Source organism: Mytilus trossulus, chromosome 1 (genome assembly GCF_036588685.1).
Source record: "Mytilus trossulus isolate FHL-02 chromosome 1, PNRI_Mtr1.1.1.hap1, whole genome shotgun sequence".
NCBI lineage: Eukaryota > Metazoa > Mollusca > Bivalvia > Mytilida > Mytilidae > Mytilus > Mytilus trossulus.
The window spans coordinates 43,094,995-43,121,667 of NC_086373.1; the positions used below are offsets into that span (position 1 = coordinate 43,094,995).

Here is a 26,673-nt window from a genome sequence, read left to right on the forward strand (position 1 = left end):
AGAGGTTCCTGGAGGAACTCTGGTGTGCTCCAACATTTCACCTTACTGTCATGAAATTCTGTAATTATATAGAAAGTAAGGTAAAAGATTAAATAAAACTTTGATGATAAAGTATAGTTAAACAATTTTACTTTTGCAAAATACAATTGGAAAATCTGAGTGAAATAAAGGGGAACAGATGTAAATATGACGCTTTTGTTCAGTCAGGTTTGGAAATCCTTCATCAGTTGAATGAAAACAATATATATTTCTGCAACAAGCTATAACAGCGAGTTGAGTAAATTAATCTTAAAACATGCAATTGATTTTACACATGTGCTTATGCGTAATGTAAAATTAACCAGTACATGTAATAGGATTTTAAAGTTTAAACAAGCAAAAGAAATTTTACATGCATTAAGTGCAAACAGAGAGATGAATTATGCCCTTTTGTAACCCCCTCCCCTCTTAAAAAATGTTGACAATAAGCATTCTCAACAGACACTGAACATTTCCGTTAATATAGTATAAAGAAAATTAGAATTTGCATTGTCAGGTTGTTATTGAATTATGAGTTTGAACATTACTTTGGTATATTTCCCCCCACTTTTTTCTATGCCAAAAGGTAATAATTTGACATGTAAAATTGAATAATAAGTAGTATCTTATCGTCTAACAATACCAATAATATTCGCTGTGACTGTAATCAATATGATCGATTTAATAAAAGTAATGGTCTAATAATTGTTTTTGTAATAAACCTTGACAATGTTTGTAAAACCTTTTCCAGTAACCTATTAATGAGTCTTTTTTGTTCAAAATTGCAAAAGTAGAATTGAGTTTTCGAGCAATTTATTTGATCTTGTATGGAATATTCACCTAGAACTAATTTGCCATTTCAGAATATTATGTATTCTAAGTTATATTTTTAATAGCTTACACCAAAACTTTGTGACTTGCTCAAGACATCCTAAACAATCAATTAACTAATGCTGTGATATTATTTTTTATTTTGGGATTTTGAACAATGAAATTACCTATACTTTGTAAGATACTGATTTACTTCATGGTACAGTAACAAATAGCAAATATTGTGAGATATATAACACACTCACAGTTTCTGCAGAATTTGTTTGTTTGTCATGGCCATCAAAACAAGGTTGAATAGATTTCATAGTTAAAATTTTGAAATTAATGTGGTGCACATCTCTGATTGAAATTATTTGAAAATTTCACATGATATATGATTTAAAGTACTGTATAAATATATAAGTTTTATAAATTTAATTTCTATTTTACAGTTAGGAATGGGTGTGGCACAGTTAGGATTTATAACTACGTACCTGTCAGACCCTTTAGTCAGTGGATTTACAACGGGAGCAGCCTGTCATGTATTTACTAGTCAGATTACACATGTGTTTGGTATATCTACTGATAGATACAGTGGTGCACTCAAACTTGTATATGTAAGTATGTTAGCATAGGAAAAAGAAGTGGCAGTTATCTTCTTTTTGTCTCATTCTTTCAGTGTTTGTTAATCTGAGGTTGTACAAATATTTTTGAAGTGTTGTAGGATTGTCTGATTACTTCTATAGATGACAAAATAAAAACATGTAATGACAGAAAAGCTGTAGTTATACTGATGTAGTGCTTCTTCTATCCAGGATTGGATGTGATTTTTGAAACTTATCAGCTTACTAAGAATGAAAATTTACATTACCTTCAAAATGAAATCAAGAATTAGGTACTTTTAAAATGTTTATATACTGTGGATTCATTATTATTTGTTAGATATCAATTTTCTTGGATTTCTTGGGTACACGAAATTAAACGTTCAACGAATGACACATTTTCTATAGGCTTGTATGCAGACATTGGCAAAACCACGAAATTAAATATCCACGAAAACACAATTTTCCCCTTATCCATGAAAATTGGTACCCACGAAAATAAATGAATCCACAGTCAATTTAATTTGCCAAATACAATATAGCCTTTGCACTGGTGCAGTATGAAGCAAACAAAAACCAATCAGTCAATCAAAAAAGTTTTGAAAATAAAATAAGCATTGGCACAAAAAAATCTTAATTCTCTCAACTATTTTTCATTCTTAAATTTTATGTTTATCATAGAAGGAAATACAACATGTTTACAGGAACAAAAAAAACGTTGACAGAAAACAGACACTACATGATAAATAATAAATAAACAAATAAAAAAGGTATTAATTATTTTACTGAATGACATTGCATCTTATTCATGAAATTGTAAAACAATTTGCTGTCCTATTTTTTTAATGAATTATTCAGGGAAATACCCAAGTAGTTACAAACTGTTATGCTATATATAGTAATTAACCAAAATGTCCTTAAGCAAACATCTTTCTTAATTAATAAACAACTAATAAGCGTTATCTTTACATATAAGGATATATACAAATGTAGAAAAATTACTTGAGATGCTTACGTTGATACAAATCATGATTTATATCCTGTTATTATGAATGATGTGTGTACAGTACTTATATGTTTAAATGATTAATCAATAAAGATTTACATGTATTAACATATTTTAAAATGGATTGTTTTGCTCTCTTAAATAAAAGTTACATAACCAACAACTGTTGACACAAAATGAAAAATGAGAAAACTAGAGAAGGTATGCAGCTTAAGTCAGCCTGTATGTAAACATTTTGAAAAAGAAGAAAAAAACAAAACAATAATGTCATGTTAGTCATTGATAAGCTGTTAAAACCTGTCATACAGTTGCATATGTTTCAAATGCTGAGGTGTGCATTTTTAAAATGCAGAAGACTTTGAGAAGTGCAATTTCTCTTTATAAACTGTTTAACACATTCCTTGTCTTGTCTGTTATATAATCAAACAGCAGGCATGGGGATTTGATTTTTTCGTTACAGTTTGAATGCATTGAAAGGGAGATAATTCAATCACATTTTCCTTACCGAATAATAAAATGACTATTAGTGTTGCTTTCCTCCTATTGCAATATTTTCAAAACTCTGACCAGATTGCAATTTGTTTTATAAACCAAAGTGTTCAACTGGTCAGAATTTTGAACAAACTGATGTAGAAAATTACAGTCAAGTCGTGAAAGTGCAAGTTGATAAATAAAGCATCAATAGTTGGAGAGCAACACTAATAGACAAGCTACAGTAAAATTAAAAAAATCAGAAACAGATTTGATTTTTTTTCCAATCAATTATAAGAAAGAATTAAACTTACCTGTATCTATACACACTTGATATATGTGTTTTCCTGTATTGTTTGTATATCATGATGATATGAAGATACACATGATACCACTGATGTATATAAACATTATAATGTATTATTGTGTTTTTCAGACATACAGAGACTTTTTCACAAATATACCACATACAAATGCAGTGACTCTGATAGCTTCTGTAATATGTATGGTGTTCCTGTATACAATAAAAACATATATCAACCAGAATCCAAAAATAAAACCAAGACTGAAAATGCCAGTTCCTGTAGAGTTGATAGCTGTAAGTGTAGAATGTTAAATATAAACAAGTTTAAATTGACAACAAAGTTTAAACCTATAAATGCATTTGATAAAAACCTCAATTTTTATACATGAAAGTTAGAGATACATACATGTGCTTATATGTTCAATTGTAGCACTTTTACAATTTCTGTTCTTGAGAAGTTTTGTAGGACACAATGTGCATAAAACCTTCTATTATACTGTTTTTTTTATTCAAAACCAATGCAAATATCTAGAAGAATTGGAAAGCATAATATTACTGTGTAAAATTGCCGCACAACCTATTTTCCAAATTATTTTTTTAATTTTTTTTATGCAAGTTTCTGAACTAGTAATATTCCATTAATCAATTGAAAAGTTGTTACATCACATCACCATTGTAAATCATTGGTGGTGTCTTGGTAAGTAGACTTGCTACAATTCCCTTAATATTATTTCTCTCTTACTAATTTATATGTTTACTGATAAGTGCCAGCCTACTGATTGCCCTGCAGATGTCAGTATTATTATAATCTCCTAGTTATAGCAGTAAATAGTTATCAAAGGTACCAGGATTATAATGTAATACGCCAGACGCGCGTTTCGTCTACATAAGACTCATCAGTGACGCTCAGATCAAAACAGTTAAAAAGCCAAACAAATACAAAGTTGAAGAGCATTTAGGACCCAAAAATTCAAAAAAGTTGTGCCAAATACGGCTAAGGTAATCTACTCCTGGGCGTAAGAAAATCCGTAGTTTTTCGAAAAATTCAAAGTTTTGTAAACAGAAAATTTATAAAAATGACCATATAATTGATATTCATGTCAACACCGAAGTGCTGACTACTGGGCTGGTGATACCCTCGGGGACGAAACGTCCATTATTATTATTAAAGGGGTAAAATTGAAAAAAAACAAGAAAAAAGCATAATTAGGAAGGGACATGTAGCAAGTCCACTTGGTAAGCAGCATTAAGTAATGCTAGATTCTTCATCTTAACCTTGAAATATATTAGATAACAAAACTAGCTCGGAAGATTATTTGCAAAATTAATATAACAATACTAAGAATGATGAATCACCAATTGGCAATTTAAGAAAACAAGTTTTTTGATTAAATATGAAAGATAGGAATTACTTGTTTTACAAGTGTACAGATAAATATATGCAAAGGGAGATAATTCAATAAACTTTCCATACTCTAGATCTATGTAATTCATAAAAGTTCTTGAAAAAAAAATCTAAACAAATGTATGCTAACTAATTTTAAGCTGCAAATCTTTTGAATTAATGATGAATATGATGATTTTTTATTTTAACAGGTTGTTTTAGGAACTTTAATTTCCTATGGTGCTAACTTACAAAGAGATTTTGGTGTGACACAGGTTGGAGATATTCCTGTTGGGTAAGTCAAATAAAAGTGGTAGCCCAATCTGCCAACTCTTCAGTTTTGTGAATTCTCCCAATATGAGGTGCTGATCTGGGACTTTAAATTCTCAAATATATGACTTAAAACCAATAAAAAAGACATGCAAAGGAGACAAACTTTGACCTTCAAAAGGTATTTTACATTGATTCAAAACAATTTTGAATATTTAAGTAATTGATATCCTCCTTGTTAAAAAAAAATCAGATAATAAAATATTCTCACGAAAAAGGATATTGCCTGGGGAATATAATTCAAAGACAAATCGGTCTTCAATGCCTTATGATATGATTATGGGTTATGGGAAGTACGAAAAAAGGATAACATTTCACATTTTTAAAAGTTCATAGCAAAAGAGAGTCATGATTTGGCAAGGGAAGTTCATCAGCTACTGTTTAGAATGGGTTCAAAAAAATATGATTATAGCAGTTTCAAATCATTATAAGATATTAATATCACACTTTTTTTCAGAATTACATTTTGTTCTTCACATATTTTGTTGAAAAGAGTGGGGGGACCTCAATATATATGTTGGGGAGGATGTGATATAAATGGGTCCTGTTATATGTTTTTATTTCATTGCCTTCCGTTTGGAAAGGCCATGTTCCACAATTCATGACGTCACAATTTAAAATTTAATGTGTTGGCAAGATTTGCCTGTTATAAAATATATGGTTGAAAACGTGATTGTAATACAATTTTTAGGTTTCAAATTTCTTATCAAACACTTCATAATATCATACCTTATATTTTTTATGCAAAATAAAAAGGTTTTATGTAAGTTTTGATGTATATGAAATGGTGTATATAAAACTTGTATCAAAATAATCTCTAAATAAGCTTAGGAGACCAAATCAGGGGAAATAACTCAATATTTAAAATATTTTACTAATTAAAAATACAAGTTGAACTGTGGGATGAACAATATTGTGATATGCAACTGGTAACTTCTAGTTTTAAAAAATTTTAAGAATAAAATGTGAATATTTACTCTTTTTAATTCAACAATGATAGAATGTGAAAATCAAAATTTGTCACAAAATTATTTGGATAAACATTTTTGATATGCCGAAAACATATATTTTTTTATTACAGGATGCCTATACCTAAAGTACCAAATTTCAGTATGATACCTGACGTGATAGCAGACGCCTTTGCCATCAGCATTGTTGTTTTTGCCATTTCTGTTTCCATGGGCAAAATATTAGCCAAAAAATATGATTATGAGATTAATTCCAATCAGGTATGTTACAAATCATAGTAATTTCAGTGTATCAAAATTTTATATTATAAATGTTTTAAGATTGAAAATTCAGTTTATTAATTTTTTTTTATTACAAATATGATTAATAGAGAAGTTGAGAAAAATTATTATATGGATGCTTGATATTAGAATGTTTTATATACATATTTAGGACTTGAAAAAAGTAAAATAACAAAAATACTGAAACCTGAAGAAAATTCTAAAGGGAAAATCCCAAAGCAAATGGCAAAATAAAAAGCTCAAACACATCAAATTGTAAAATTACTCTGTTTCCTGCTAGACACATAACTACTGGAAGGTAGAATGATAATTGTGTTCATTTGACCTTTGTTGACCTTATTGTATCTAATAAGAAATAATATGGTGTATAAATGCATGACACAAATCCCATTACATGGTTAAAAAAACCTATAGCTAATGTAATCTCATATTTGGTAATGGTTTCCAATTGTGACTGATATAGAACAAAGATTTGAAATAGGGATTTGCTGCTTCTCAGCTTAGAGGGCAGCAGTTAATGACTATACTTACCATTGTGCAGCTGACATCCTTTTCGAAACTTGGATAACATATTAAGATCCCACGCTTTATTATGAGAAAACACACACACTTATTTAAGTTATGTCCACAAGAACAAAATTTGCGCATAGGTAATTCCAAACTATTAGGTGTGTTTGTGTCGTATTTATACTGTAAAAGGATGCACTGGATTAAAATCCATTGATTCGCTTCAAAAAGTTTCCTTTTGTTTTCATGTCTTTATTCTTAAATTATTTGTTAGTTAGAAATATTTCATATGTTCATTAATTAATGTGTATATTTTGTATTTGTTTTGGAGAAGAAGTTACTAAGTTGTAAAACTTGTGTCTGATCCTTTTGTCATTTTGAACAATAAAATATGTTTAAACTAGTTAATGAGTTAAACAAAGCTTGGTTAGCTTTTAGTTGTATGATTCTTTTCTTGTAAACGGATGACCCTGGAACAGTAGTCAACATCCATAAACTTTTGACAAAATTAAGCATTATTGTAATAATATGTTCTGTCTATTTCAGGAGTTAATTGCATATGCAGCTTGTAATATAGTCAGTTCATTCTTCTCAGCCTTTGTCTCATCAGCATCATTATCCAGAAGTCTGGTTCAAGAAAATGTTGGTGGTAAAACACAGGTAATACATGTAATAACTACTGTAAATTCAGAAATTATTGCGTGCATTTATTATTGCGATTTTAATTTTTGCGACATGAATTTCTTCTTTTTTTAATTCATATAAAAGATTTCAAAATGCGAGTTAAAATTATTGCGATTATAACCCTGTTGCATTTTTCGCATTGATAAAAACATCGCCATTATTTCTGAATTTACAGTATTATTACAAAGGATTTAAACTAGATTTCAAGTGAGGGTCTTGCTCATCTGGAATTTGGTGTGTTATAATTTTCTTATTTCGTCACAGATTTAAGGAAAAAACATTTCTGGACACTCTCATGAAGAATAACTGACAAAGAAAGAATTAAGAATTATGCATATTGATATAAGTCCAAATTAAACATTTTCTTCTTATATTGTGAAAGTATTTAAGATGATTCAACATATCTTGTTTGAAATATAGCTTATACATTTGATCATCTGAAATATATGATAAAGAGTCTGTCACTTACTTTCCTTCAGATAAAACGCTTGTCTTAAAATTGTACATATCTATTGAAAATGGTGTTAAATGCCATCAAGAAAGAATTGTAAAAATCATTCTTTTTAGAAACTACTAAAATGATGACACAAGTCTAAAAACATTATTCAATGCCTTTAACAGATATGTCATATGACCATGATGACAAGAAAACCAGTGTCCTGGTTTAAGATGAAAAAAAAAAAACATAACAAAGTAAAACAAAGCATAACTGACAGTAACCAAGACAACATCTGAATAACATCATTTTCTTTTGTATTGGTTAAATTGAAATAAAGAAAAAAAGATAACATTCTGAGAAAAAATAAAAGTGTAAAATGATATGCATTTTGTGTGATTCTGCAATTCTGCTCTGTAAAATTGAAAACAGGGAAAATGAACAACTTACATGTCACAGGTTATGCTATATACTGGTGCATTTTATAACATTGTAATTTTTCTTTTCAGGTAGTAGGGTTAGTGTCTAGTGCTTTACTTTTAATGGTCTTGCTGCTGTTAGGACCTTATTTCAAAACATTACCTAAGGTGAGTCTGAATTTAGAGAACTATCAGTGATTTAGGGTTTTTTTTTACTACAAAATAATGACAATATTTTGTTGTGTCTTCATTATTTTCATAGTGTACCAATATTTGTGGATTTTGTGGGTAATTGTATGCCACAAATTATTAAGGATAATAAATAAATGGACTATTTCCTACATGTTTGAATGCAGAACAAGTATCCACAAAAATAGGATATAATACCAGTAGTATCAAAGGATTAAATCATAGTCAAGTGTTAATCATTCATACTTTATAAATAAATGAAAACTATTACTGAAATTTGAAAGTCTCTTGTGATCATAAAATATACATTGTACTTTGTTTGAAAACATTGTTTTAATAGAATGGGTTGTAAAATGAATATTTAATATGATGATATTATTGTCCACTTAAGGATGCTTGATAGAGGGTACAAAAATTTCAGAAAAAATTTCGGCATTTTGTATTTCATTACAAATTTTATTTATTTCCCTATTAGTTGTAACTTTATGATATGGTACAAAAAACAACCAAAAACAATCAATTTGTTTTTGCCCCAATTTACTTTTAAAATGTTTGTACATTGTATCATTGAAAAAGAACCAAATTAAATCCATTTGGTGAAATAATGACATTTTTGGGGCATTAAAATTGAAAATATCTTTTTCAACTCATCAATGACCTATATTTTTTTAGTAATTTTTCCAAATAAGCTGTACTTAAACTTAAAAATTCAAAAATTTAAATGATATCTGTAATTTAAATATTTTTTTAATTTTGATATTACCTCCATACCTCCAGTACCAACTAGTTCAACAGAAAAAAAAAGTACCTCAACAAAAATACATGCTTCTCTTGAAGGCAGATTATGAGCTTAAGTGAAAGATAACCCAATGTTTTAATTTTATTTTTCTATTAGTATAGAAAAAAGTAGCGAAATTCTATATGTAAAAAAATATGGATTTATATCAGTGAGCCACCATAATAAATACAAATTGCTACAAAAGTTTGTATGAAAGGGTGAAAAGAAGGGGAGATAATACATTTGTTAATATATATAATTTTTTTGTAAAATACTATGTATAGCCTCTAGTTCATATTATTTTTCTCTTTTTCAGTGTATCTTAGCATCTATAATTATTGTAGCGTTACAAGGAATGTTTAGACAGTTTTTTGAGCTTCAAAGATTATGGAAGCTGTCAAAAATAGATTTTGTAAGTCCATGATAGCTGTATCTCTTGTTTGTCAAGTTTACTAAATGTCAAGTTAAAATAAAATTAAGATTTGAATTGAATTGGTCATTATAATATTCATTACAATAGAAAATACTTATTACAGTGAACCCGTGTTGATTGTAAGAAAATAAATTTAGCAGTCTATTGTATTTGACTTCAGTAAATTTCTGGAGAATAGTGCACTTCTAGAAAAAGCAAAAAGTAATACATGTTTCACTTGTCTAAGTTGACATACAGGATTCAGTTGAAACATTTATTTATTACTGTGGATTCATTATTATTCGTTGGATACCAATTTTCGTGGATTTGTTCCCACGAATTCAAATGTTCATCCAATAATATATTTCCAATAGGCTTTGCATACAGAGATTGACAAATTCACGAAATCAAATGTCCAAGAAAATGCAAATTTTAAACAATCCATGAAAATTGATACCAATGAAAGTAAATGAATCCACAGTAATTTTGTTTAAATTATTTGATAAATTACTACCGGTAATTCCATATGCTCACAACCCTTCTCTCCATATCTCAATTTGGATGGTCCCATAAAAATCCTCATGAATAATCTGTGGGCATGATCTACAAGTATGGACCCCAAATTACATTGAGTCATGACAGTATTACCTCTTCAGTTTTGACAATTATCAAAATGAGTCTAATATACATGACAGAATTATGAACCTGATTTATTTGACTTCATATTTGCACCAACAACAAATGTTAGTTTAAACATATTTATTTATAGGGGATTGGGAAACAAGTTTTGCAACTTATATTAATCCCTTTCCACTTTGTGGGTGAGGGTGCTGACTTGTAGCGGCATTAGCCTGGTCTTTTTCGATTTCTACTAGGGTGTCTTTATCGTGCAAGAGATATGGCTCTCTCTTAACACACGTCAGCCATTTATTGTCCCCTTTCGATGGACTTTCATCATTTCCTCAAGACCAAATGTTACATTGATGCAGACTTTTAAATTGAAATAAGCAGATGTGGTTTGATTGTCAATGAGACATTATCCACCAGAGACCAGTTTACATAGTAGTAAGAAACTTTAGATCACTGTACTGTCTTCAACAATTATCAAACCCATACAGCACAGTAACCCATAAAAAGGCATAAAATCACTACAGTACTAAGGTCTTTTATTAGCATCATATTGTTGAAAGATATTTGAAAAAAATCTTTGTAATTAGGTAATTTTTCCAACAATTCGAGAAAAAAAAACATTAGCTCAAAAATATTTTTAATGATGTCTTTTTATATTGCAGTTTATTTGGTTATCCACATTTTTAGCCACTGTGCTGTTAGATGTAGATCTTGGTCTCCTTGTAGGAGTTGTTATAGGGTTATTAACTATAGTATATAGAGTTCAGAGGTAAGATATATGTATAGATATCTACATTTGTCATATTGAGTTTTACCTTGTTGTAGAATAATAGTATAATTGAGTCTTGTGTTATAAATTGGTCAATAAGTGATATATATCAGTCTATGGAAGAAGCGTATCGATAAAAACTTTTCTTATATCAATGAGCGATATTGTCTAATATCAATTGTAAACATGCAGACATTTCATGTGGAAAATGTTGTTTTTGGCAACGAAAAATTAAGTAATTACTAACTTTTAAACTTATTGTTCAAATATAAACAACAATTGAGTCTAAATATACATTCAGAAGTTAGCTAAAAGCTAACGTTTATGTCCGTGTAAAATTTGAAGTGCTGTGTTTTTCTTATATACATAAATAAGCAATGCGATACTTTTAAAATATCATAGCGGTGTTTTTGTTATATCAATATTAGCACTTATTAGTATCAATATTTGACTGCTGTACCCATATTTTTACAATTTTACCCATTATGTCTGTTTTGTTTACGCAACGTTGTTAATATGACAGAATTTGATGAGACTGTCATACACGTGAGAGGTTATGCGCTATATAACCAGGTTCAATCCACCATTTTCACAATGTAAAAATGCCAGTACCGATGTGGTTTAATAAATAATATCGTAATCAAATAGCTAAGTATCAAATTATTGTTCACATACTATATAACATTAATGTTTACCAATTTTATAATGAACGCACCGAAATAATATATATCTGATATGCTCGCAATGCATGCATGTAAGACTTTCTTTATTGATAAAAATGAAACTAACTTGTGACAAAGATGAATCATACTGTTCTCGTTCAGATTGATTCGATAACATCTGACCTGTACTTTTGAAACTCCTTTTTTTATACAAATTAGACCGTTGGTTTTCCTGTTTGAATGGTTTAACACTAGTATTTTTTTTGTTCCTTTATAGCATGGTGCTTGCTGTGAGCCAAGGCTCCGTGTTTAAGGTCCTACTTTGATCTATAATGGTTTACTTGAAACAAATCATTATACTTTGTGGAAAGTTGTGTCTCATTCGAACTCATGCACCATCTTCTTATATCTATAAATCTTTAAAATATCCCTTTATAAATAACTGCTCTCCAGACCTCCAAAAACGTCATTTGGGTGCTGAATCTTTTGTACAGTGCAATATAAACTAGTACACTTCTTATGTTTTAACGGTAACGACAGTTATGATGGTACAAGAACGATTACGTCAATAAAAATACCAAATAAACAGCCCTGAAAGATCTAAATTTATAATTCTAGTATGAGGTGCTTCTTTCGCTTTGTAAACAACACTGTGACAAAATTCTCGATAGATCTATACTTAGCGCAGACTCACTCAGAGGTATACATAATAATTGCTGTTATGTACAATATACCTCCCGCGTAAATCTACATGCATTGGAACCTATTTGCAGACCCCTTTGCCGATTTTATCGTTTTAAAAAGTGCAATTATAAAAAAAATAACTATTATTCTTATTCGGATGCATAATAAAAAGAAGTAATGCACAAGAGCTCGGAGAAATCAACAGGATAAAATTCGAATATCACGGCACAATCCATGTGTAAATTTCCAACAATCTATGGCTTCCTGAATTATTTCTAAAATATAGAAAATATGTATACACATTTGGATTCGAGCGTCACTGATGAGTCTTTTGTAGAAGAAACGCGCGTTTGGCGTATATACAAAATTTAGTCCTGGATTCGGCCAAAAAGGGGGTTTCAACCCCCGCCCCCTCCAGATCCGCCACTGGGCCTTTATTAGAATCGAATAGGTCGGTAGACTATTTACAACCGCATTCAAATTCTGCCATTGCATCATCACTTCAAATAGAATTTGTCGGTTAAAGCATGTGATTGCAAAACAATAGACTGAACCGGTTGTTAACACTTTCAAATATCAATAGGGTCACGCAACATTTTAAAAATGATAAGATCGTGTAAGCGTTAATTTTGTTACAGAAACGAAATTTTACTGATATTGATCCTCAAACATTAAGCTGGTCATGAAATAAGTTTGTGAATTATGTTTGCGGTTCTTTTGACATGCATTGTGACGTGTCGTCGTATTAATTCTATATTAGAAAACTATAGCAGTTATATTAGAAAAGTATCGCATTCATAAATTTTTGATATTAAAAAAATATCGCTATGATATAAGACAAACATCGCATTGATATTTTAAAATATAGCAGTATCTTTGACTTATAGGCGATTTTGGCTTATCCAACAATTGAATTCATCTCGATTGCATTCCACATAATTTGCTACATGTCATTAATTGAATTTGTACATATCTACAAATGATAAATCGTGCATTTATGTCTCATTTATTCAACAATTCAATTTTCTCGTTTAAATACATCTTCCTTGGTATAACTTAAAATAATTCATGGAAATTATACAGCAGACGTATGTCTTGTTAAATGTCAGCCTGTTTTAAGAAAAGAATCATTTCTTTATACCGAGAAATCTTCGTTCCTTCATAAAAATTTAAACATTCGTCTGAGATTTCCCACAATGCAACTCGTTGATATAAGACAATATCGCTCATTGATACAAGAAAAGTTTTTATCGTATCGCACCTTCCATAGACTGTATATGCAAGTTTAATAGTATTGAGAAAACACAAAACTGTTAATGTTTAATCTGTATTTGTATACAAACTTTAAACATTAATAGTATATACATGTATTAAAAATCTATTAATGTTTTTTTTTGTTTGAATACATATTTTGATAATCCTAGTTCATTCACTTGGCCTACCAAGTGTAATTTACTCCACTGAAAGGTTTCATGGGAAAAGAGAGATAATTCATGTCAACTTTCATGTTTCAATGGAAGGTGATCTTCTAAACTGTAGAAGATGATGAAAATCATGATGTTGTTTTTTATTTTGGGTGATTTGATAATATGGACAGAAAGATAAAGTGTTTATATTCAAAAACGTTGGCTAATAAATTATCATGGAAAAGGGATTGATATGATATTAGAATTATTCATATCTATTAATTCTGTTTTTTATTTACAGACCATATGCATGTGTATTAGGTCAAATTCCAAACACAGATATTTATAGAGATGTTAAAGTTTATAAAGAAGTAAGTAACCAATTGAGAAATCAAATTTATGTTATTTGGTTTGCTCCTACGCAGATTTTGTAAACATTTATTAAACATACTTTTATCCACTGGATATATTATCACAGGTTTTACATGTATGAAAAATACCATCTTGCACATTCAGTAATAGGCATATTTACACTTGTATGCCAATTTGTCCACCATTACGTGAAATCACACAGGTTCCCGAAAACTTTGACATAACAATTAAAAAAAATTGACGTCACAATTAAAAGGTGATTGTTGCTTGACGTCAGAAGGCTATTCAGAGGCGATCTAAGGTCATTTGGAAACACAGTTCAGCTAAATACCAAAAGTGTAAATACAGTTATTACAGATTGATTGATAATTGATTTCTTTACCACACACAAGAATAAAAAGTCTATATCACAACAAAAAAGTCATTACAGCAAATGGCCATAATTGTATTAAAACAACTGAAGTCATATAGAATTTATACTATCAAAATATTTCCTTTCATATAGGCTAAACTTAATGTTCAAATGTCTGTCTGCACAAATCTTCATCATGACTGCTCATAACCTTTTGGAACTTTATTTTGAACTTATCTTTGAAATTTTTTATGTAATTCTTCAAATCGTGTATTAAATCAATGCAAAATAAATGATATACAAAATCATCAAATAGAGTATGCATTTTAAGTTTGATATTGTTATTCAAAATGCAATTAAAACATTCATGTATTTACAGTATTTTCAGTGCCTAATAATAATTTTTCTATTTGTAGGCACAAGAATTTCCAAGATTAAAAATTTTCCGTTTTGAAAATGCTATATTTTTTGTTAGTGTAGAACATTTTCGTAATACATTATATAAATGTACAATAAATCCTCGACATTTAAAGACAGAGATATCTAAAGCTAAACTGAAAGCATACAAACAGAGAGAGCAGCAAGAAGTAGAATATAATATTAGGGTAAGTTCAAGATGACATTTATATGGGTAAAAGAAAATGTTGTAGTGAATGTCATTGAGACAAAAAAAAACATCTTACCGTCTACTCATGGTCTTCAATGATTAACAGGCATCTCCAAATGATGACTCTGTTTTTGTTTCGTTTGTATTGATGTACAAAATTACTTACTTACTTATCCTCTTCATCCCAAGTGGGACATAAGGCCACAACAAACTGCCTCCACTTCTCTCTGTCCTTAGCCATGTACTGGGCTTGGCCCCAGGTGTAGCCCATTGTTTCTAATTCTGCTGTAACAGTTCTTCGTCGGGTGATTCTAGGTCTCCCTGGTTTCCTTTTTCATATAGGGCTGTTTTTGGTGTGCGGTGTTGTGGCATTCTCAGTACATGGCCTAACCATCTAAACCTTCATTGTTTAATTTCTGCTGTTATGCTCTTAGCATGTACAAAATCATGTAACTACAATTCCTAGAGAAATGATATTGCATCACTTTCCATATTTTGAATTGTAGCAAAATTTAATATAACCCTGGGTCACATACACTTTCATTTTTTTTTAATTTTTTTTTTTGCAATATTGAATACTTTATTGCAAAAAGCATATATATGCTATAGCAACGAAAAACATATTTACAACATGACAAATGATAAACAGCAGAGAACAATACATATAAATCATTACAAGAAAGCAAATAACATTAAGTAACAATATGTGATCTGATTGACCACGCAGATTTTATGTAGTTACACATTTTTTTAATATGTAAAACAGACTTTTCAAAAAAACTATGTTAATTGGACATGCTTTGATACTATATATGCCCTTGAATTTTTACTAGATAACATTTTTGTTCGCTTTGGGGATTCCTTATATCGTCAGATTATCGGAATTCCAATGGGGACTAACTGTGCACCACTTATTGCGGACCTCTTTTTGTATTGTTACGAGTTACAATTTATGACAAAAATAAGCAAAGACCCATAAAAACAACATCTGATAAACAAATTTAATAATACTTTTAGATATTTGGATGATATTTTGGCTCTAAATAATGACGACTTCAGTATGTATATTAATGAAATTTATCCTGGTGAACTTACTTTAAATAAAGCTAATACTAACAATGACCACTGCCCTTTCCTCGATCTTGATATCTATATCACTAACTTTCCTCAATCTTGATATCTATATCACTAACGGAAAGCTGAATACTAAAATTTATGATAAAAGGGATGATTTTTCATTTCCTATCGTTAATTATCCGTTTTTAGATGGTGACGTTCCCTTGTAACCATCTTACGGTGTTTATATATCTCAACTTGTACGATTCGCTCGTGTATGTAACAATGTTTTAGATTTTAACGAGAGAAATTTATGTATTACTGAAAAATTATTACACCAGGGTTTTCGATATCACAAACTAGTCAAAACATTTACTAAATTTTATCATCGGTATAAAGACATCATTCGTAAATATAGCTCAACATGCAGACTTTTTATACGTTCAGGTATTTCACATCCATTTTTTTATGGAAATATTCTTTATAAAGCACAAAGGTGTCAGTATTCACCTCATAAACTTACAAAACCTTTGAATAGACTTATTAAGAAGGGATATAATTACGATACTGTTGTCAAGTCATTAAAGATTGCATATTTTGGCGTTAATATTGAGTCACTGATAAGGTCTTTGCGTCGGAACTAAACACATTTATTCTAAAAACAGTTGTTGGCATGACACGGGTTATGTTCTTCTCATATATGTTATGATGGTATGATACTAAACCCCTTACGGGAAGGATTGTGCCTGATGTTGATATGATGAAATCATAATCTTTCAGTCAGTTTAATTGAAGTCTGGAGCTGGCATGTCAGTTAACTGCTAGTAGTCTGTTGTTATTTATGTATTATTGTCATTTTGTTTATTTTCTTTGGTTACATCTTCTGACATTAGACTCGGACTTCTCTTGAACTGAATTTTAATGTGTGTATTGTTATGCTTTTACTTTTCTACACTGGTTAGAGGTATAGGGGGAGGGTTGAGATCTCACAAACATGTTTAACCCTGCCGCATTTTTGCGCCTGTCCCAAGTCAGGAGCCTCTGGCCTTTGTTAGTCTTGTATTAATTAAATTTTAGTTTCTTGTGTACAATTTGGAAATTAGTATGGCGTTCATGATCACTGAACTAGTATATATTTGTTTAGGGGCCAGCTGAAGGACGCCTCCGGGTGCGGGAATTTCTCGCTACATTGAAGACCTGTTGGTGACCTTCTGCTGTTGTGTTTTTTTATTTTGGTGGGGTTGTTGTCTCTTTGACACATTCCCCATTTCCATTATCAATTTTATTTGATTTAAATAGAAACTGTAATTTAGTAAACATATTGATACATGAATGACTTCTGATCAGTTTTGTATTAGATCCATGTCTAAGCAACTACTTGTCAAAGATATATATTAATGTCCTCATCCAATCAAATCACTGATTAGAAAAATGACGTTTTGAATTAGTTCTCGTTATTAAACCTCCTTTCTAATGCATTTGTTTAGAAACACAATTTAAACTGAATGTTTATCTAATTAACATAAGATAGTGTAAAATACGGGCATAGTTTAACCTCACATGTTATATTTTTTGTTTTTCAGAATTCATCATCAAATATGGATGGTGGTAGTATGGAGTTAGCACCTGCAATTGATTTACCTGAAGTCACAGTTAATATTCCTGCAATTCCATATGATATTGTTATACTGGACTGTTCCACTTGGAGTTTTATTGATTCTATGGGGGTTAAAGCTTTAACTAATGTAAGTCTTTACATGTGGTCTTCAGAAATGGTAGAAAAAGAGTATATTGTATATTATTTCATTGGTTGCAATGAATTAGAAGAGCACTTTTTTCTTGATCTCTAAGAGAAATCACAAGCATAAGTTCAAACAGGTTTTTGTAGTACTCAAGCTTGAAACACAATTAAAATGTTTTATTTTAGTTTTTCTTGCATTTTTCTTTCTATGAACTCTGACTTAAAAAAATTATGTAGCCAATCCTATGCTACTTTTGAATGGATGATTGTGGAAATTGTATAAGTATTGTATGAACAGTGGATAGGTCTTTAGAAACCTCCCTTCTGCAAATAGAAAATAGTCTACTATGGCTGTTGATGTTCAAAACATATTAATTTCATATGGATTGTAAAATGGTGCCTAGAAGATAACTGTTTCTTTATTTGTATTAAATATATATAGATATAGGAAGATGTGGTGTGAGTCCCAAAATTACTAGTGTAAAACCATTCAAACGGGAAAACCAACGGTCTAATCTATATAAACAAAGCGAGAAACGAGAAACACGTATATATTACATAAACAAAAGACAACTACTGTACATCAGATGCCAATTTTTAACAATGTATGTTCTTACTTGATATAGGTAATCAAAGAATACAGAGATGTAGAAATAGATATTTACTTAGCCTTCTGTAAAGGTAAGTTACCATATTAGGATTAGCTTTTCCTATAGACCTTTTTCTCATTGGGTAACAAGGTCCTACAATTAATATTCATCCACTTCGTCTTGCACAATTGTTTTTATTCTGCCATACAAAAAAGTAATTTCTCAATATTTCTGTAGATTCGTAAGCAGTGGATTTTCATAGATTTAGTGGTTTAAAATAATAAAAAAAAATGTAAATAATCCTATTAACATTAAGTTGAAAATTCTAGAATTTCTTACACTAATCAAATTCACGAGTCCTATAAAATTGAACATATTTTTCTTCAAAGGAAAGAAACTGGAATCCATGAAAAATATTATTTTTTAAAAAGAAATTGTGTGTATTTTTCCAGCCTGTATTAAAAATGTTTTCCATAAACTCATATAACAAGGAATGTTATTATTTCAGCTGGAGTTAGAGAAATGTTCGAGAAGACTGGTTTCTTTGATATGTTAGACAGAGATAAGTTATTCCCTACTATACATGATGCAGTATTACATACTTTTCAAGCACAGAAAAAGGTTAGATATATATGTGTATACAGCTACTGTGGATTCATTATTATTCGTTGGATACCAATTTTCGTGGGTATGGGTTAACCATGAATTCAAATTTTCAACGAAATACATATTTATAATAGGCTAAATATACAGAAATTGTCAAAACAACGAAATCAAATATCCACGAAAACGCAAGTTTTCAGCAAACCACGAAAATTGATACCCATGAAAATAAATGAATCCACAGTATTACTTATACTTGCTATGAATTATCCCCAATTGTTGAAAAAAGTTTCAAATTTATTACTGCTATTTACCTTTTGTATGAAGGGTCGTCTGGTAAAGATGCCTATTATACAACACATGACAATTATTGAAGGTCTACACTTTTAAAATTCTTTATTTACCTAGTTGCTAATATTTCATGAGAGGATCAAAACTATAATAACGTTTTTTTAAGTACACTCAAAAAGTGATTTCCATTGAAAAAAAGAAACATTAAATACCAGTTAAGCTTAGACAATTTATTTGTCAATAAAACAGCAACTGAAGGACACAACCAGGAGACTTCTAAAGGTCACGAGCCAGCTATCAATAGACCACTTTCGAGTTCATCCGTCACCGGAAAATGATACACCCCTTTATGACGTCATTTACCAGATAGAGGGGTAGCCTGTATCCCTGCACTATTTTCGTTCATCAAGCAATTTAGTGATTGTCATTGTGCAGGATAAACTAGAAATAACAGTTGTTCTGTAGGTACTTTTAAATGACAATTCCCTTATGACAGCAATGCTGATTGTCAATTTTGAGAATTAAATTTGCCGAATAATTTGTACAATATAGAATTATAGTTTTCCAACCACTCGCTCAACATTGGAATGGAAGTAGTGATGCCCCTAAACCCACTAATGACGTTCACTAAAACCAGAGTTTTTGGCGGAAATGCATCGAAATAGAAAATTGTCTATTATTCAAAGTCTAAAACCAGATCTGAATTGGTTAAACAGAAACTACCAAAGATATGCTTTAAACACCAAATTCTCTAAAATAACAAAAACATTTAGATAACCACTGAAAAGTGTCTATCAATGGATTGTCACATGTAAATATGTGGCTGTAATATATAATAGGTTTTTTTTCCTATTTGTCAATAAAGAAAGGTTAAGCAACAATGTAACTTTTTTATGTAAGTATATTTAAATGTAAATCTACATGCTTTAAATCTGATTTTTACCAGTATAAATTCTATATTGAAAGGATGAACCAAAGACAGAAACATCAGAGGATGGTGGTCCCTCTAAGGAGGAATCAGAAACAAGTCCTCTTGCCACTGATGGCTCCAGTACAGACGAAGGCTTAGCTAACCAAGCTGTAAGAATCATTCATTAAATCTATATCTTTGAAGAATATGTTGTGAAATTGTGTAGCAATCACTTTTTATATTGCTTTTTTAACATTTGAAATTTAAGTTTGATATCATGTGATTTAACTTCTACATATTTTTGGACAGATAAGAAAAAGTTAAGCATTAAAATTTGAAAATATTTATGGTTTTATTTTAAACTGCCTTGCATTCTTCCAACTATAGATGTTGAAAACGAGACACCCAAAGCTGATTATATATATGTACACATATATATTAGTTAAACTGTTTATCAACAAATTATTGAGAAAACTTCATAAGTAGGTAAAGTATAAAAGAGGGAAATTTTCTGTTTTTTGGTTGGTATATGTATAACCAAATGTGGCATTTTCACGTTAACATTTTCAGTTAATTGGGAACTTATATTTATTTTTACTCACCTATATATCACACTGTTTATCAAAAAAACTTTTGAGAAAATTACATTTGTAGGTAATGTATAAATTAGGGAAATTTTTATTTCTTATTTTAGAATTTTGGTTGATTTAACCAAATGGGGGATTTTATTTTTTTAATTTTCAGTTATAGGGAACTAGTATTTATTTCAACTGACTACTGTAATAAGTTAAACTATTGAACTATTTATCAATAAATTATTGAGAAAATTTAATATGTAGGTATAGTAATGTATAATTGAGGGAAATTTCTATTACGGTTATTAGAATTTTGGTTGGTTTAAAAAAAAAGGGGGGGGTTCATGTTTTGATTTTCAGGGAATAACATTTATTTTAACTGACTACTGTATAAATAAGTTAAACTATTTATCAAGAAATTATTGAGAAATTTGCATAATTGGGTAATATATATAAAAGAGGGACGAAAGACACCAAAGGGACAGTTAAACTCATAAATATAAAACAAACTGACAACGCCATGGCTAATAGTACACATGACACAACATAGAAAACTAAAGAAGAAACAACACGAACACCACAAAAAACTAGGGCTGATCTCAGGTGCTCCCGAAGAAAAAGAGGGAACTTTTTATTTCTTATATTAGAATTTTGTTGTTTTGAACAAATGAGCAATTTTACATGTTTCGATTTTCAGTTATAGGGAACCAATATTTATTTTAATGTTAAATGACTAATTCATGGGGGTTGAATAAATTCCCAGAAAGGCCTAGGAAAGGGTAAAAAATCAAAAAGGATATCTTTAACTTTAAACTAATCAACATTGTGGCATTACAGTCATAATGTTGATATAACATGAAATATTTAGATGATATAACAGTGCCAATAGGCTAATTCCAGTATATGGTAGTTAGCTGAATCTGTCATGTGACTAAAATGAATGCATCGTAACTCCCAACGTATGTTCAACAAACGCATGAAAAATTTGATCTTGTACTGCACAAAAAATTAAAATGCTATAAGTTGGTCCAAAGTTTAGGCCAATTTGCAGAAGATAAGGTCTTTGTCACGGAAATGAACATTCTAGTTTTTAGCCAAATTATCAATTCCAGTTTATATGCATAAACTAACACCTATTTTCAATATTCTGTTTTCCCTAATGATTTATCATCAAATTATTATGAATTTTTATATCTCATATCTTACATTTTACAGTCAGAAGATGAGAGGCTGTGATGACAGTTGGCAAGAATTTAAAATGGCTGCCTTTAACAAACATGTAAGTGGAACTTCATTACAATAGTGCTAAAGGAGTCTTGAACCACAAATAAACTAGGTATAAAAAAGAAGATGTGGTATGATTGCCAATGAGACAACTATCCACAAAAAGACCAAAATGACACAAACATTAACAACTATAGGTCACCGTACGGCCTTCAACAATGAGCAAAGCCCATACCGCATAGTCAGCTATAAAAGGCCCTGATAAGACAATGTAAAACAATTCAAACGAGAAAACTAACGGCCTTATTTAAGTAAAAAAATGAACCAAAAACAAATATGTAACACATAAACAAATGACAACCACTGAATTACAGGCTCCTGACTTGGGACAGGCACATACATAAATAATGTGGCGGGGTTAAATAGGTAACCTGTTTCCTAACTTAGAAATCATGAATATTCTAATTCTTGAAATATAAATAGTTATAAGAAACTAAGTTGTTTTCTATAATACAAAGTTCCTTTACACATACGGTTAGAAGTTAAAACACAATGACATACAATACTTCTACATTGTGGGTCTCATTGGGGTCTAAGTGTGACGCGGGATTGCCGATTTTTTATAAGCGAGAAACGTGAAATCTCGAATTATTGTGCTGTGAAAACGGGAAATAGAGTCGAGCGGGACCCGGGAAATTACAAAAAAATGAGAAAGTACATAGTGTAAGTGGGATACAGGAATCTGTCAAAACAGTAAGCGGGATCTGGGATCAGAACCCCCCATTAAGACCCCCTACATTATACTCTATATTTTTTTTCATCTTTTTTATACTTGCACAGTTACAAAATATTTCTTATTTGTGATACACATTCAATATAAACTTGTATCATAGACAACGTGTGTACCACACACACACTCATGAGATATCTGGCTGCAAATTATATGTAAAGAATCAATGTGGTCTCACAGGCAAAGACACATTTACATTGAAGAGTTTTGATTTTACATAACTGAACAAAATAATTTTGTATAGTTTCAAATTTTTTAAACAAAGCATTGTACACTACCTTGTTTACCAAATATTTATTTAAGATACATAAATTGAAATTTTATTGTAGTATGAAATAAGTGAGAGAGTAAATTGTGAAAGTTTACAAGTTACAGTGGAAAAAGAAAATGAAGACAAAGAAGAAAAGAAAAAGATGGAAACTGAGGAACAATCTCATCTAAATACACAAAAAGTTGAAGACACTGGGTTATGACATCTATCGGTGTTAGTGACAAAAATGAAACAGTGATTGTTTTGTCTAATTGGAGAATTCATTGCTGTAAACCAATTAATATTCATGGTTGATTAACTTTCATGATTTTCACTACCTGCCAGTGGAAAAATATCAAATTTCTCAAAATTAGATCTCTTCTAAAACATTTAAATTTAACCTTTGTTGAATTTTTAGGTCCCTTTAAGTCATAAAGTTCCTCATGTCTTTATGTATTTGTACAACCATGACTTTCAATATTTTGGGTTTGAATGTTACTGATAAAGGTATCTTCAGGAAAATCGTAGGACCCACAAAGTTAAAAATATACTTTTTTAATAAAGTGCTATTTTCAAACACAAACAATTTTTTTAAAAAGAGAATTAAATTTGGCTGTAAAGGGTTTATCAATTAAGGTCAAGGAACAGTAAATGGGCTTTGTCGCAGATTTTGCTTAAAAATTGCATACAACCTTGGCTCGTTGAACTACAACTGAAAATCGAAAAAATAATACATTTATCTCTTTTATTTTCTGAAAAGTTGCAGATTGATTTCTCTTAATATGGGTGAACATTTGTATAGAAAGCACATAAAATCGGCGAAAAAACTTCTAAAATTTGTCTTAAAATCGCCAAATCTCTAATTCTACTCCATAGATTTTTCTAAAAAAACTATATATTGTTGACACATAAATTTCTGTTTTAATGACATAAAATAATCATAGGGTCACCGACTTCGTTTTTTGTCTAATAATCAATTTGTTACCTTATTGGTAGTGAAAAACGTCAAAAATCAACGTTTTACGGCCTGCAACGCGATAACGTTACGATTATTTCGACGTTTTGTTGGATTTTTTCACAAAGAACGCAACTTAAAATGATGTATTCCGTAAAAACGAAGTCGGTGACCCTATCTTTATTTTGCATCATTATAACGGAAATTTATGTATCAACAACATATAGTTTTTTAAGAAAAATCTATGGAGTAGAATTAGAGGTTTGGCGATTTTAAGACAAATTTTAGAAGGGTTTTCGCCGATTTTATGTGCTTTCTATACAAATGTTCACCCATTTTGTAAGAATTCAATCAGTAATATTTCAAATGATAATTGAGATAAATGCATTATTATTTCGATTTTCAGTTGAAACTCATCGGGCCAGAGCTGTATGCCAAATTTTACCGAAATCTAAGACATAGCCCATTTACTGTAACTTGACCTTAAGCACATTTATAAATCTCCACAACAACAAAGATTCAATATACCGGTAACTGTCCTTAACTAGGTATAAAGCATAAAAATGCATGGAGAAATTCAACACATAAACTTAAAGAGTTCTTACAACCAGACATCTAATTTTATTTGCATGTGAGGAACTTGCATTTGATTTATATTATAAATTAACATCACTTGAAAGATTTTTGACTGTCTTCCTTTTTTAGCTGCTGCTGTTTATTTAAAAAAAAAATTGGAAGGACATTTTTGTATGAAAGCATCACAGACATTATTTTGTATCATGTATCTTTTTCTAGGTAATGGCATTCAATGAATCGTTAACAAATTCTTCCTTCATCAGAGCATATAAATGATTCCTGTATTAATGTAGTGTGTAAATTAGAAGATAGTTGTCAATTAAAAGCTTTAATCTTTATTTCTAATCAAATTGCAGGAAATCATTTATTTTGTGACTCATAAAAACAATGACTAAGTTTGCTTTAAAAATTCCAAACAGTGTAGTTTGGCAGACCGTTTGGCTTCATAGAATAGGAGTCTGAAATAAGTCTTGCTGTGGTTACCAAAAACCTTAACGAGATTGTACATAACCCATAACCAGATATATTTGCCCCCCTTCACCTTCATTATTTATCAATTATCATAATTCCATTCATTTTGCTCAATACATTACTGTTTGTGATATTGAAGTATTTTTTATTGGACACAAAAGTTTTCCTGTGATATAACATGTATTTATAGTCGTATTTCTACATATGCAACATATCTGTTATTGTAGTTAAATTGAAATAAAATGAAAAGGAATGTCCTTTAAAACATTTTCTCTATATGCAGAGCTATAAAACTATAAGAAATTGAAATTGTTACTCCAGTAACAGTGAAAAATATACTTTTTAAAGTTAGACTGAAATATTTCCCTCATTGATTGAATTAAATACTTATGACTGAAAATAATATTTTGAAGATGAAAATTTAATAATTGGTAGCATCATTAGAAGTATTCAATGTACATTTACTGTAAAGAGGGTTTTTTCCCTAACAGTGGGTTTAGAAAATAGCAGCATAGATGTGTTCTTTTTTCCCCTAGTTTTTTGTATTAATTGTAAAAGGGTTGTTTCTATGGAATGAATGGATTTATTTGTTAGTTTTGTTAGTGTTGTTAGGTTTCTGCCTTATTGATGAATAACCAATATATTATCATATTCTTAGAAAGAATTGGAGCAGCTATTTTTTTTATCCAAAGTCAAATTTGCTGTCATTAGGTCCATGTTATTAATTTAATGTTTTCATTGTTTGTGGTAAATGTTATTTTCTATGCATTCGTTTGTTTTCATTTCCCCCCCTTATTTTTGATGAACGACACACGTATAAGGGTATATCAGGATCCTTTCACAAGTGGAGGAGATATTGGTCATATGTACCCTTAGTATTAGTGCTAACTGTTATACATGTGAGGTTTCTTCATTTATGACAATTCACTCATCCTTTAATGAAAAGGAATTGATTTTTTTTGCATCTATATTTCACAATTGTGTTAATTGTAGCAAGTTGTCTAGTATTTTTAAATTTAGACAGTTTTAAATGTCACATATTTACCAGTGAAATGATATATTTTTTTAACCATGACTAGGGCAATTTGTTTTATTTTGTTTGTTTGTCGACTTCATCTCTTTGAAATTAATTGTATATATCCAATTTATTCCTAGTCTAATCATGAATTTATAATTAACAATTATCATTTATAGTTATATGTGATATTAAAGTCAAATCTTCAAAGGGGTCTTACAACCAACCGAGGCAGTGTGTATGTATGTTCAATCATGCATAATCTTTTGTTAGACAAGCTCTACACAAAAAGTCAAGAAGCAATCATTGGTAGCTTGTCTACAAATAAGTCAAACAGTCATTGGTAAAGATAGTTTTTTTTATCATGTTTATTGTGAAGTGTGTATATGCTGATGAAAAATCAAATTTACAAATGTTTATTAATTTTTCCATCTAATGTAAATATTGTTTTTGTTTTTATTGTTGACATATTTAAAAGTATATATATTTATATCATGTAAATAAAATGAATTGGAAAGGTCAGTTGTTTTATTTTATGACTCTA

At 30.0% G+C, this 26,673-nt stretch overlaps 1 protein-coding gene across 9 annotated transcripts in view; it reads left to right on the forward strand.

Annotated features, from left to right (window-relative positions):
* The window catches only part of LOC134724986 (prestin-like), a 56,753-nt gene extending 33,477 nt beyond the window's left edge, over window positions 1-23,276 (forward strand). For all 9 annotated transcript variants that reach the window (XM_063588459.1, XM_063588426.1, XM_063588486.1 and 6 more), the window contains exons 5-20: window positions 1,281-1,445; window positions 3,344-3,505; window positions 4,808-4,890; window positions 6,007-6,154; window positions 7,229-7,342; window positions 8,312-8,389; window positions 9,505-9,600; window positions 10,893-10,999; window positions 14,053-14,122; window positions 14,892-15,080; window positions 17,722-17,883; window positions 18,506-18,560; window positions 18,978-19,090; window positions 20,330-20,443; window positions 22,064-22,127; window positions 23,192-23,276. In XM_063588459.1, coding sequence (XP_063444529.1) covers window positions 1,281-1,445; window positions 3,344-3,505; window positions 4,808-4,890; window positions 6,007-6,154; window positions 7,229-7,342; window positions 8,312-8,389; window positions 9,505-9,600; window positions 10,893-10,999; window positions 14,053-14,122; window positions 14,892-15,080; window positions 17,722-17,883; window positions 18,506-18,560; window positions 18,978-19,090; window positions 20,330-20,443; window positions 22,064-22,084 — 1,677 coding nt within the window. In that variant the 3' untranslated portion in view covers window positions 22,085-22,127; window positions 23,192-23,276. The remainder of the gene's footprint in view (window positions 1-1,280; window positions 1,446-3,343; window positions 3,506-4,807; window positions 4,891-6,006; window positions 6,155-7,228; window positions 7,343-8,311; window positions 8,390-9,504; window positions 9,601-10,892; window positions 11,000-14,052; window positions 14,123-14,891; window positions 15,081-17,721; window positions 17,884-18,505; window positions 18,561-18,977; window positions 19,091-20,329; window positions 20,444-22,063; window positions 22,128-23,191) is intronic.
* Window positions 23,277-26,673: the final 3,397 nt, after the last annotated feature.